This window comes from Mirounga leonina, unplaced genomic scaffold (genome assembly GCF_011800145.1).
Source record: "Mirounga leonina isolate KUSES-001 unplaced genomic scaffold, KU_Mleo_1.0 Mir_154, whole genome shotgun sequence".
Classification (NCBI taxonomy): domain Eukaryota; kingdom Metazoa; phylum Chordata; class Mammalia; order Carnivora; family Phocidae; genus Mirounga; species Mirounga leonina.
Window position 1 is genome coordinate 35,529,529 of NW_023270389.1, and position 13,527 is coordinate 35,543,055.

Consider the following 13,527-nt stretch of genomic DNA (forward strand, 5'->3'; position numbering starts at 1 on the left):
TATTTGTGAGAGAGAGAATGAGAGACAGAGAGCATGAGAGGGAGGAGGGTCAGAGAGAGAAGCAGACTCCCCGCCGAGCAGGGAGCCCGATGCGAGACTCGATCCCGGGACCCTGGGATCATGACCTGAGCCGAAGGCAGCCGCTTAACCAACTGAGCCACCCAGGCGCCCCAATTTAGGTATTTCGATATTGATTTTTCTTAAACTTCCGTCTTTGCCTCTCCGTTCTGCCCCCTGAGCACCCCTTAAACACACACACCACCCACGCACCGCACACCACCCACCTGCCCCACAAGAGCGGCAGGCTGGGGAGGGTCTGGTCTCTCGCCACCAGCCCGGCACCTGCACGAAACAAACAAGGTCTTGTGCGGCCACCTGGTGGAGCCTCCTCCTCACTGCAGCCCCTCGTAGTTTCTGGAAGAGCGGAGGGAGACTGCAGGCAGCCGCTGCTCTGAAGATGGCCCACCGCTTCCACAGGCCCGCGAGCCGCCGTGGAAGGTGAGCCGGGCGAGAGAGGAGGGGGGCGCGTGGGCGGGCGCAGCCGCGTCGCGGCCCCACTTCCGCTGGGCTGCGCGGCCCAAGGCTGCGCGCGTGAGGCCGGGCGGCCCTGATGCCGGCGGAGGAAGTGATGTCATGGCCGCCTCCTCAGAGCCGCCTTGGACCAGAGGGTGGGGGTGGGGAGAGGGGACGCGGCCGGGGCGAGCCGCGCGGCCCTGGTCTCCCGAGGAAAGCCAGCCTCTGCGAGACTTGTTTAGCAGAGATCCCTCGCCTCCGTTTTGAACTCCCCATTGGAGTCCTTGGCAGAATGGACCTTTGGGTGGAGAAGCTAGTGGTGGAGGACACAGAAAAGGAACAGCAGAACGGTGGCCGGAGAAGAGAGCCAGCAGAACCCCGCAGCCCCTGGGCAGTGGGGTTTCAGTGAGGAGGGGTGGGGACCACAGTGTCCAACCTGGAACCTCCCCGCAGACCCCCCCATCTTCGGAGGCCACTCAGTTCCGGGCCCCAGGAAGGAGGTGGCCCTGGGAGACAAAAGTAAAAGATCAGCCCTGATCAGACACACACCGTTACGAACACCTCTTTGCAGTTTTATACACCGTCTTGCAGGTGCTGAAATGCGTAGTACCATTGCGTGGCTTCGCCTTTCCTTTGCTAATTTTGTGTGTTCACCTGAAAAAAAAGAATGTCTCCGACCTGCACCACATTGGAAATTATCTTTAGCCCTGGTTCCCATCTTTACCCAGAATAGCTCTGTGTGAGCCTTTCTCAGGTGCCTACAAATTCTGCCTCTAAAGCCTTAGGTTTCTCCCCTTGAACAGAACTTGTCCTCAAGCCTGCTGTCCATGCTCGTCCACACCCACTCCCATTGCCAGTGTCTCCAAAGAGCAGCTTATGCTGACCACTCTGTCCCTACCCTGTTCCCATCTGTCTTCTGTCCTAACCAGTCCACGGAAACTGCTCTTTTATAGGGATTGCTCATGACTTTCTCATTGCCAAATCCAAAGGCCTCATTAATAATAACATGTCAGGTTTGGTATTTTATACAGTCACAGCCCCTGGTGTTCAAGGATGTAACTTTATTTTCCTAGAACTGACCTCAGACCAGGAACTCAACCTCCAATGTCTGCTTGGCGGCATAAAATGTAGTCTTTCCTAATTCAAGATAAACTCAGTCACTTCTTTTTCTTTTTTTTTATGATTTTATTTATTTATTTGACAGAGAGAGACACAGCGAGAGAGGGAACACAAGCAGGGGGAGCGGCAGGCAGAGGGAGAAGCAGACTCCCCACTGAGCAAGGAGCCCGATGTGGGACTCGGTCCCAGGACCCCGGGATCATGACCTGAGCCGAAGGCAGACGCTTAACCGAGCCACCCAGGCGTCCCAAACTCAGACACTTCCGTTTTATTTTTTTCATCCATATACAAGCACTAAACTGGGGGATTATAATTCAAAACTAAGCTTTGTTTTCTGGTTCTCTGGGCAGGTCTGTTTTCTACATAATTGTATATTGCTTTGTCCTTTGTATTATGGTAAGAATAACATCACATAATAAAAATACGTGATTTAAAAAAATTTTTTTAAGTTTTTATTTAAATTCCAGTTAGTTAACACAGTGTAATATTAGCTTCAGCTTTACAATTTAGTGACTCAACACTTACAGATAACACCCGATGCTCATCACAAGTGCCCTCCTAAATTCCCCATCACCTATTTCATCCAGCCCTCTATCCACCTCGCCTTTGGTAGCCATGAGTTTGTTATCTATAGTTAAGAGTCTGTTTCTTGGGACACGTGGATGGCTCAGTCGGTTAAGTGTCTGCTGTCGGCTCAGGTCACCATCCCAGGGTCCTGAGGCTGAGCCACATCATGTTCCCTGCTCAGCAGAGAGCCTGCTTCGCCCTCTGCCCCTCCCCCTGCTTATTTTTTCTCTCTGTCAAAGGAATAAATAAAATCTTTAAAAAAATAAATAAATAAGAGTCTGTTTCTTGGTTTGCCTCTTTCTTTTTTCCCTATGATTATTTGTTTTGTTTCTTAAATTCCACATATGAGTGAAATCATATGGTACTTGTCTTTCTCTGACTTATTTCGCTTAACATTCTCTCTAGTTCCATCCATGCCATTATAAATGGCAAGATGTCATTCTTTTTTTTTTTTTAAGATTTTATTTATTCATTTGAGACACAGAGATACAGAGAGAGAGAGAGAGCATGAGCAGGGAGAGAGGCAGAGGGAGAGGGAGAAGCAGGCTCCTCGCTGAGCCAGGAGCCCGACGCGGGGCTCGATCCCAGGACCCTGGGATCATGACCTGAGCCGAAGCCAGACGCTTAATGACTGAGCCACCCAGGCGCCCCGATGTCATTCTTTTTATGGCTAAGGAATATTCCATTGCATATATATACCACATCTTTATTCATTCATCAGTCAATGGACATTTGGGCTGTTTCCATAGTTTGGCTATTGTTAATGCTGCTATAAACATCAGGATGCATGTATCCTTTTGAGTTAGTATTTCTGTATTCTTTGGGTAAATACCTAGTAGTGCAATTGCTGAGTCGAAGGGTAGTTCTATTTTTAACTTTTTGAGGAGCTTCCATACTGTTTTCCAATTCTGTTTTAGAACATGATCTCTTTTGGGTAGCTATTCAGGAATTGCTTTCTCTTTATTCTCTCTACTCCTTTCAGTCTCTGCATCTGCAGAGGACATGTACCTGGAGGGTGGAGCTTATGCATCACTCTGGTTTGGGGAGGAAAGCAGTGTCCGGCCCATCGTGACGCTCTGTCCACACCAGCCTCCGCGGAAGCAACTCTTCCTCCATGTCCCATTGTCCCGATGTGCCAAGTGTCCACCATTCCCTCCCCTTGCCTTTATTCTCATGGTCCAGACTCCAGTTCTTGCAGTTCACTTTGGCTAACACTTTCTGCCAACCCACCGAGGCTCAGAGCCTCTTATCCATCCTTCTTGGTGGCCACAGTAACTTTTTAGGCCTTTTCTCATTTTGCTGAGGCACCTGCGGCTCTGTGTAGCCACCCTAGACCCTCGCTGCTCTACTCTTCTGTCACCGTTCCGGATGTGGCAATTCTCTGGGAGTGGTTGTTCTCCCTGGGACATTCTGAGAGGAGAGACACATGTGCCCTCTGCTATGACATCCCTGGTGACATGCACATTTCAGTGACTGTGACTACAATAGGAAACAGAGTTCACATCATGGCAAAGGACATGCACACAACACGAATGAAACAATAGCTTCATGAAACAATACATAGCATGACTCCTTGCAGTGTACTTTGGTATTTTCTATTCCATTCCATTTCATCTCTTTTAATGCCTGTTTTAACCCAATAAATAAATCAATTTTATGATCCAAGAGTAAGTCTCAACCGCCAATTTGAAAAACACTGTCCTCATAGTGGGTTTCTATTGTTCACTTCCCCAGGGATTTGGCTCATGGGGTGGGCGTTGGGCCCCAAACCAAAAATCAGGAAACAGTTTCACACACATTTTTGTTCTTTCTCAAAATGCACAGCTTTCAGAATAAAAGAAAGTCCTGTCTTTCAAGATGTTGTCTCTACTACGAGTTTAAAATAAATCCATTCAGACATTCAACAGACTTTATTCTCAGCTTTATCTACTCTCAGTGTGAGAACAATGTCTGTAGAATATGACAGAGTGGTAGAGGAAATAATGAGTATAAAGAAGCACAAGGAAATAAAACCTCACTGAATATTTCCAAACATTTTATGTTCTATTGGTAATATTAATAATAATAGCTAATAATGATTCAGTGCATATTATGGGTCAGGCACTATGCTTAGTATTTCACATTTATTATTTCAGTTAATCATAATGGCTTATCTACGATATGGTACTAATAATATCCCCATTTTATAAAAAGGAAACAAAAACTAATCTAAATTTGACTCTGTTCCCTCCCTGCACACTTGAAGACTGTTACTCATGTTCATTTCTTTCTTTGTGATTACTCCATCTCTATAAAATGACGGAGGAGGACTAGACTGTATCTTTCAGTTCCAAAAGGGCTCAACCACCTTCTCAAAAGCATGGCTGCTTTCTACTCAGTTTGAAAACTGATGGTTTTATGGTAAGCTGAGTTGGACCTTCACACGATCCCTTCTGCTGCTTAGTCACTCCCCATCCAGGGCTCCGTAAGTCCTAGAACTTATCAAGGTCATCCACAATCTTTTCCTAAACTAGAAGGGACTGGGAGTCCTTCCTAGTTCTTAGCAGCCTGCAGGCCCTTTACAGAAATGACTGTAGTAGTTTTTCTTTATTTTGTCTCAAACACACATCTGTAAAAGGAAGAAAGATGCCTGGGTAATGTGAACAAAAGACAATTACAAACTTTTAATTTTCCCAATTTGGTTAGTTTGTGTATTTAGTAACTATATTTGTTGAATATTTGTTGAATATTTATTGAATATGTAGGCACTATTCTTTTTCTTTTTTTAAAGATTTATTTATTTGAGAGAGAGAGAGAATGGGGGGAGGGGCAGTGGGAGAGAGAGGGGAGAGAGAAGCAGACCCCCACTGAGTGAGGAGCCCAACATGGGGCTCCATCTCACCACCGTGAAATCATGACCTGAGCTGAAACCAGGAGTTGGATGTTTAACTGACTGAGCCACCCAGGCGTCCCTGTAGGCACTATTCCACATACTACTAGTGGTGAGCAAGATAGATCAAACTCCTGCTTGCCCTTCTGGGCTCCTGGGTGACTCAGTTGGTTAAGTATCCAACTCTTGATTTCAGCTCAAGTCACGATCTCAGGGTCTTGAGATCAAGCCCTTCATGGGGCTCCTTGCTGGGCGTGGAACCTACTTAAGATTCTCCCTCTCCCTCTGCACCCTCCCTCGAAACCCCCTGCCCAAAACAAAAACTCTTGCCCTTCTAGAGTTTACATTCTAGAGGGGCTGGTTTCAGGGAAGGGCAGACACTGACTGGCACTTTTCAACCTTCTTTTAAATCACACCTCTCAGTAAGAAATACTTTTTGCACAGCAATGAAGTACATGCCTTCTTCCCCTGCCCTACACAAAAGAATCATAAGTATTGTAGAACAACACTTACTCTTATTACATATAAAAAGCTAAAAACAGGGGTGCCTGGGTGGCTCAGTCATTAAGTGTCTGCCTTCGGCTCAGGTCATGATCCCAGGGTCCTGGGATCGAGCCCCGCATCGGGCTCCCTGCTCGGCGGGAAGCCTGCTTCTCCCTCCCCCACTCCCCCTGCTTGTGTTCCCTCTCTCGCTGTGTCTCTCTCTGCCAAATAAATAAATAAAATCTTAAGAAAAAAAAAGCTAAAAACATAAAAATACTATTATCAATACTTGAATGCAGCATAGAAAAAAATTTCCAAATAAGTAATGCAAATCAAGAGTTAGGCAAGATTTTATTTAATGCAATGCAGTCCAGAACACACAAGGACAAATACTTTGTGCATAAACCCATGAGCCTATTTCTGTTGTTCTAATCAGTTTTAAAGGTTGAAAATCCTCGGTCATACAAATAGTTTATTGTCAGTGGTGATAGTGGCAATGCATTCTTTTTACCCAGCAATGGAAATTCTTCTTTAATCTTACTCTAAAGTAATGATGCATTTAATGTCTTGTGATCATCCTTTAGTGCAAATGAAGAACTCAGCAGCAATAATTCATTTGTCTCTTTAGGGCACCAAGTTTGAGTCAATTATTGATTCAGAGTTTCAAAAAGAAAATGGTTTTTCATTGGAAAAAAATTTCCTAATTTTATAATTTCTCTTCTGGAAAATAATGATTGCAAATTTATAGCTGAGGAGCCAAATGTAACAATATCCCTAACTTTATTTCAGTCCCTCTCCTTACTAATAATGTCTTCTTCAATGCGTTGCAACAGTATTGGGAACAAATAGGAACTAGGGTGATTGGTTTTAAGTCTTTCTTGCCATAACAAAATGTCTTTTGGAATCCTGGATGTTTGACTTGCTGAATTACATTGTTTTCTCCCTGTAGTTATAAATATAGGTTCATTAAAAATATCAATATCATCAGTGAAGTGTACTACTAATTTAAAATCCCAAACATCATCTTCGAAAATGAAATTGTTTGCAAAATGAGATTGCTTTTCAACGAGAAAAACGTTATTGTCATTTCTGAGTTTATTCACTCTGCTTAATACTTCCCCTTAGGTCCCCTTAGGACAATCAATGAACTTCAGTATGATTCAACACGAGTGTCTGAAACCGAACAAAACACATCAATATTTTGTTCAGTGAGCTCTCTTTAATGAATTTAACAAATTTCACCATGTTTTTTTCTAACGCTTCCATGAAATTCAGCAGAATTGTTTCTAGAGATGCCAAGTTGAATTCCTATTGATGCTGTTTTCTAAGCACAGTGTTTTTACTAGCTTCTAACAGAATTTTAATAGCTTTGTTATGCTTTCTAGACATTCTGCTGGCTCTGTCACTCGTAGTTCCTTTATTATTTTTCCAGTTTAATAGATATTGACCAATGAGGCATTTTTTCCAGTTTTGTAAATATATCTGATCCAGTGTGTGTGAAGTTAAATTTAAACACACACACACACACACACACACCTTGTCATCTTGCAAAAACTAGAAAAGTTGAATTACTCACAGAATCCATACTCTTTCTGGGATGGATCATAAGTTCTATACTGGATTTTAGCCACATGGGAAGCATGGCTTTAAAAGTCTCTGCAGTAGCACAGATTTAACTAGAAATAGTATTATACCACAGAATTGTAAATTTTACTAGCCATTTAGCATTAAAAATCATAGATATCAAATCTAGTCATATTAGATGAGTAATTTTTCAACATCTATATGAGCCATTCTCTCTTTTGCTGAACAATATGCAGCTAAATGTCATTAACAGTCTGTGGAACTACTAAGAAATTGTGCCAGTAATTTTTTGTCCAAAAATGTTTGAGGGGCTTGTTGACAAGTCCAACATGCTGTGTTTCTCAGTGTCCTACTGATTTTGAAGGTGTCATTACAAAATAATATATTGGAGTTTGTCACTTTTGTTGGATTTCCACAATGAAAAACATTTCATTCTTTATTTTATTTTTTTAAGTAGGCTCTACGCCCAGCGCAGAGCCCAACTCGGGGCTTGAACTCACAGCCCTGAGATCAAGACCTGAGCTGAGATCAAGAGTCAGACCCCTAACTGACTGAGCCACCCAGGTGCCCCTGAAAAAACATTTAAAATATCCTGCCTTGTAAAGTCTTGCATCCTCTTTTTTCTTTTCAGCATGCTCCTCCAATGAAGTTGAAGCTTACTATTTTCTCAACATTTATAGTTCTAGATATCTGGAGGTTGAACTTAGGCATCCTTCTAATTCTCACTTCTCTTTCACTTTTCTAACAGTAAGGCGAAGTCCCATGAAAGGACAATTCATGCTAATTTCATGAAATGTACATTTGATTCAAACCTGAAACATATCTTACTTGATAATGTCTTTTCAGAAAAAAAATGCTTTATGATGAAGTCTGATTGATGTTACTATAAAATATAAACTGTTAATTGTCCTGTATGGTGATGGTCAAATTCACATCATATACCAGAAAATCAAATGAGAGTTTTTGTTTTTTTTTAAGATTTTATTTATTTATTTGAGAGAGAGAGTGATTGAGAGAGCACAAGCCAGGGAAGGGGCAGGGGGAGAAGGAGGAGCAGACTCCTGGCTGACCAGGGAGTCCCATGTGGGACTCGATCCCAGAACTCCTGAGCCGAAGGCAGATGCTTAACTGACTGAACCACGCAGGCGCCCTCAAATGACAGTTTGTTAGAAGATACAATTTTATCATATTAGTCAGCTAATATTTGTCATAACCTTCCATTCCTCTCTTAGTTCTGTTCACTAATTGGATACCGTATTTCTGACAAAGTTCACAATTCTTAATAAAAATCCAGTGGTGGGGCGCCTGAGTGGCTCAGTCGTTAAGCGTCTGCCTTCGGCTCAGGTCATGATCCCCGGGTCCTGGGATCCAGCCCCGCATCGGGCTCCCTGCTCTGCAGGAAGCCTGCTTCTCCCTCTCCCACTCCCTCTGCTTGTATTCCTTCTTTCGCTGTGTCTCTCTCTGTCAAATAAATAAATAAAATCTTTAAAAAAAAAAAATAAAAATCCAGTGGTGTGTTATCCTATTTTCTTTTTAAGAAAATTGTTTTAAAGATTTTATTTATTTATTTGAGAGGGGGAGAGAGAGAGCACACAAGTGGGGGGAGGGGCAGAGGGAGAGGGAGAAGCAGACTCCCCACTGAGCAGGGAGCCCAACATGGGACTCGATCCCAGGACCCTGGGATCATGACCTGAGCTGAAGGCAGACGCTTAACCAACAGGCGCCCCCTCTTCTATTTTCTGTTCTGTCCTATCATATTCTATTCTCTATTGTCCTCTACTCTGTTACATTTTGTTTAAAAAAATTAAGTCTGGTGTGACCCATTAGCTTTAGTTTACAACCTACTAATATATTATGTCTTGCAAGTAGTCTGAATAATGCTGACTTAAATAATAAATATGTTAAAAAAAACAAGAGAAGTTCAGAGAGTGGTAGTGTTATAGGAGAACATAAAAGAATAATGCAATGGAATGGAAAGTGTGGCAGGGGTTAATTTTGCCGGAGTGGTCAGGGAAGTCTTCTTGGAGAAGGTGACATTGAATTATGCTCTGCCTTGTTTAGGCTACTGATATGACTGCATTCTTGGGCATATATGGGTAGTTTGAACTATATTCTTTCAAATGTGCTTATTGTTTGCTAGTTGTTTTGTGTGTACTTGGTGAATCCCCAGCTAGGCTGCAACTTTCTGTAAGACAAGTCTTTTTTTTTTTTTTTTTCATTAAAAAAAATCTCTCTCCCAGTATTTAGTTTTTTGCTGTGCATCAAGTAGATGTTGGACAAATAAATGCTAGTTCAGTGTTGACTACTGAGGATCACGGTGAACCAGCGCCAACATCCTCATAGGTAGAACAGATGAGAGCCTGTGCCCAGTGGTGAGGGTTAGGAAGGCCTTTAATGCTTCTGAATAGCTCTACATTATTGCCTTTGCCTGAAACTTCATGATTAGAAATTCTGTCCTTTACCTTTAAGCCTTCGTCAATTAAGTCTTAACAATTATTTGTGCCTCTGTTCAATGGATATTATTTCTATGGTTAAGTCATCATTGAATGTACAAAGAAGAGTTGGCCTGGTTAATCCTTCCTAAGCACCAGCCCTGCAGTGGGGAGAGTGGTTACCAGGTGCTCAGGGCCATCTGTCTAGACAGAAAGCCCTGCTGAGATACTCAGGCCATCATGAACTCGGAGGACCAGAGAGAAAATATGCCCAGGGCAGGCACCTGATTAATAATTTGAGATTAAAATAATGGCATAAAGAGTGACTGACCATTTACATACTAATTTTGATATATTTGTTCTTAAAGAAATACAATACCAAGGCACAAATTAGTTTTCTTTTTAAAACCTCAATTATCAGTAATTTTGGTCAATATTCTTTAGCCTCGGATTGCTTCTCAACTCCAGGAAGGATTCTCTCTGGCTTCACAGAAGGCTTCCAAGGGAAGGCAGCTCTGGCCTTCTGGCTGCAGGGCTGGCTGCTCCAGGTTCAAGTCAGGAAGCCCCAGAACCCTGATACTTCTTTTCTGAAATAGGCACAGATCTTTGAAAGCCAGACTTTTCTGCCTGTGTGTAAAGCACTGAAGAGAGGGGGGACAAATCCTCCCCTCTTTTCTCCCTTCTTCTAAGTAAACCCAACTTTTCTCCTCGTGTTTAGACCCAGACAACACCCCCACTCTAAACCCTGGCCTTTAAAAGATGTCTAGGCTTTTCAACAAATGGTGTTGAGAAAACTGGATATTCACGTGTAAAGGAAAAAATTTGGACCCTTACCTTATGCCATATACAAAAATTAACTCAAAATGGATCTTACAACTAAACTTAAATAAATAAAAATAAATACATAAATAAACTTAAGGACTAAAACTATAAAACTCTTAGGAGCAAACGTAAGAGAAAAGCTTTACGACACTAGATTTGGCAATGATTTCTTGGATATGACCCCAAAGCACAAGGCAAACAAAGGAAAAAAATACATAAATTGGACTTCATCAAAATTAAAAACTTCACTGCATCAAAGGACACAACCAACAGAGTGGAGGGGCAACCCACGGAAAAGGAGAAAATATTTGTAAACCATATATCTTTTTTTTTTTTTTAAAGATTTTATTTATTTATTTGACAGAGAGAGACACAGCGAGAGAGGGAACACAAGCAGGGGGAATGGGAGAGGGAGAAGCAGGCTTCCCGCGGAGCAGGGACCCCGATGCGAGGCTCGATCCCAGGACTCTGGGATCATGACCTGAGCCGAAGGCAGACGCTTAACGACTGAGCCACCCAGGCGCCCCTGTAAACCATATATCTGGTAAGGGGTTAATATCCCAAATATACAAAGAACTATAGCTCAACAACAAAAAGACAAACAATTTGATTAAAAAATGAGCCAAGGGCTTGTATAGACATTTCTCCAAAGAAGACGACATGTAAATGGTCAATAAGCACAAGAAAAGATCAACATCACTAATTATTAGAGAAATGCAAATCAAAAGCCCAATGAGATATTATCTCACACCTAGTAGGATGGCTGCTATCAAAAAACAAACAAAACCCCAAATAACAGTATTGGTGAGGATGTGGAGAAATTGGAACCCTGTGTACTGTTGGTGGGAATGTGCCCCGCTATGGTGAACAGTATGATGATTCATCAAAAAATTAAAAATAGAATTATTATGTGATCCAGCAATTCTGCTTCTGGGTATATAGCCCAAAGAATTGGAAGCAGAGTATCCAAAAAGAGATGTTTGTATGCCCATGTTCATAGAAGCATTATTCATAACAGCCGTAAGGTAGAAAGAACCCAAGTGTCTATCAACAGATGAATGGTTAAAAATGTGGTATATACATACAGTGGAATATTATTCAACCTAAAAAGGAAGGAAATTCTGACACAGCCTATAATAAGGCTAAGCCTTGAGGGCGTTGTGCAAAGTGAAATAAGCCATTCACAAAAGGACAAATGCTGTATGATTCCATGTATATGAGGTACCTAGAGAAGTCAAATCCATAGAGACAGAAAGTAGAACGGTGGTTGCCAGGGGCTGAGGGTAGTAGAGAGTTATTATTTAATGGGTACAGAATTTCAGGGTTGCAAGATGAAGAGTTTGGAGTTGCATGACACTGTGAATGAACTGAACACTTACTGAACTGTACCCTTAAAAATGGTTAAGATTGGGGGGCACCTGGGTGGCTCAGTGGGTTGAACATTTGACTCTTGGTTTCAGCTCAGGTTGTGATCTCAGGGTAGTGAGATCTGGCTTCAAGCTCAGTGGGGAATCTGCTGGGTGGGGGGAGTCTGCTCAAGATGGGGTGGTAGTTTGCTGGAGATGCTCTATCTCCCTCACCCTCTGCCCCTCCCCTTGCCCCCACAGGCATGCGCACGAGTGCATGCATAAATCTTAAAAAAAAATGGTTAAGATGGTAAATGTTATATGTGTATTTTACTACAAAAAAAAAAAGTTTATAAGCTTGTCCTCTTTCAGAATGTACTCTGACGGGAAAAAATCCCAAGGCCTCATATGATTTGCTGAATTTTAAGAAATACTTAAGGCACTTTAATTACCATATACTTATGTGATTGACTAAGTTGACAAATTCAGCATAGGACTAAGAATTTGCTAAGGATAGTCCCTAGGCTAATAGATAACGTGCAGAGTTTGTTAAGGTGTTTATATTTAGGGAAAATGTTTTAAGGTGATTTTAATATTTAGAAAGTCTCAGCATTCAGTTATGATAATGAAAAGTGAGATTCTAGGGTCCATAAAACTAACTTTATGGTAAGAAAAGTTTTTTTATTTTTTTCAGGGGTAACACATTAATTTTCTGTTATAAAATTAATTTGTGTTTAATAAAAATGTGGAAAGATTAAAAATAAAGCAATTCCCACCACCCAAATTTAACTTTATTTCCTTTCCAGTCATTTCTCCACACACAGGTTTAAAAAAGATATAGTTTGGTCATATTGCATATGATTAGTAACCATTATTTTAAAAGGCTGTGTATCTAATAGACTGAAGAGTGTATACATTTTTGTTTAATTTCTACTTCTTTATTTTTGGAAAATTCAGGAGTTTCCAGGATATTTTCCCCTTTATTATAGTATATTTTGGTACATTATAGTATATTTTCCTTGTTATTAAATAAGTTAAAATGATATGTTAAAATTAAAATCTTTGTTCATAAAGAGTATTTTCTACATTACAGATAATTTCCTTTGGATTTATTGTCATAGAGTTCAAAAGGTTTTAGGAATTTTGATACATTTGAAGGGTTTTGATATTGCCAAATTGTTTACCTACCTAAGAAGTTGTGTGTGAGTGCTATCACACTTGCCAGTCTTTAATGCCATTTATTTTTTATTTTTATTTTTTTTAAAACGAAGTTAGTCACTTTTTTAAAAAACGATTTTATTTATTTTAGAGGGAGAGAGCATGCACATGCAAGCAGGGGGAGGAGCAGAGGGGGAGGAAAAGGGAGGGGGAGAGAATCTCAAGCCAACTGCTCACTGAGCACAGAGCTGGATGCTGGACTTGATCCCAGGACCCTAAGATCATGACCTGAGCCGACATAGAGTCAGATGCTTAACCAACAGAGCCACCCAGGCACCCCTTTAATGTTATTTATTAACTTCTGCCAATTTCGTATATGAACATCCTATGTTCTTATTTCACTTTGCACTTCTTTAAGCTTTCTGCAATATGTTTCCTAATTGTGTATCCCAACTATTTTTTTATTGAATTCTTTATTCATGTGTCTTGCTCATCTGCAGCTGGCTTCTAACGTTTTCTTATTTAATCCATATATAACAATAAATAACACTTTGCATGGTAGTGCCTGCAAATACTTTTCCTAGTCTATTGCGTCTCTTTACATTTTGACTGTTTTTATTGATGTTTCTAATGT

The 13,527-nt window shown here is 41.3% G+C and overlaps 1 protein-coding gene across 1 annotated transcript in view; it reads left to right on the top strand.

Annotated features, from left to right (window-relative positions):
• The first annotated feature begins 407 nt into the window (after positions 1-407).
• The window catches only part of HHAT (hedgehog acyltransferase), a 348,920-nt gene continuing 335,800 nt past the window's right edge, over positions 408-13,527 (top strand). Inside the window, exon 1 of the mRNA XM_035010478.1 lies at positions 408-498. Within this exon, the coding sequence (XP_034866369.1) occupies positions 458-498 (41 nt within the window). The 5' untranslated portion in view covers positions 408-457. The remainder of the gene's footprint in view (positions 499-13,527) is intronic.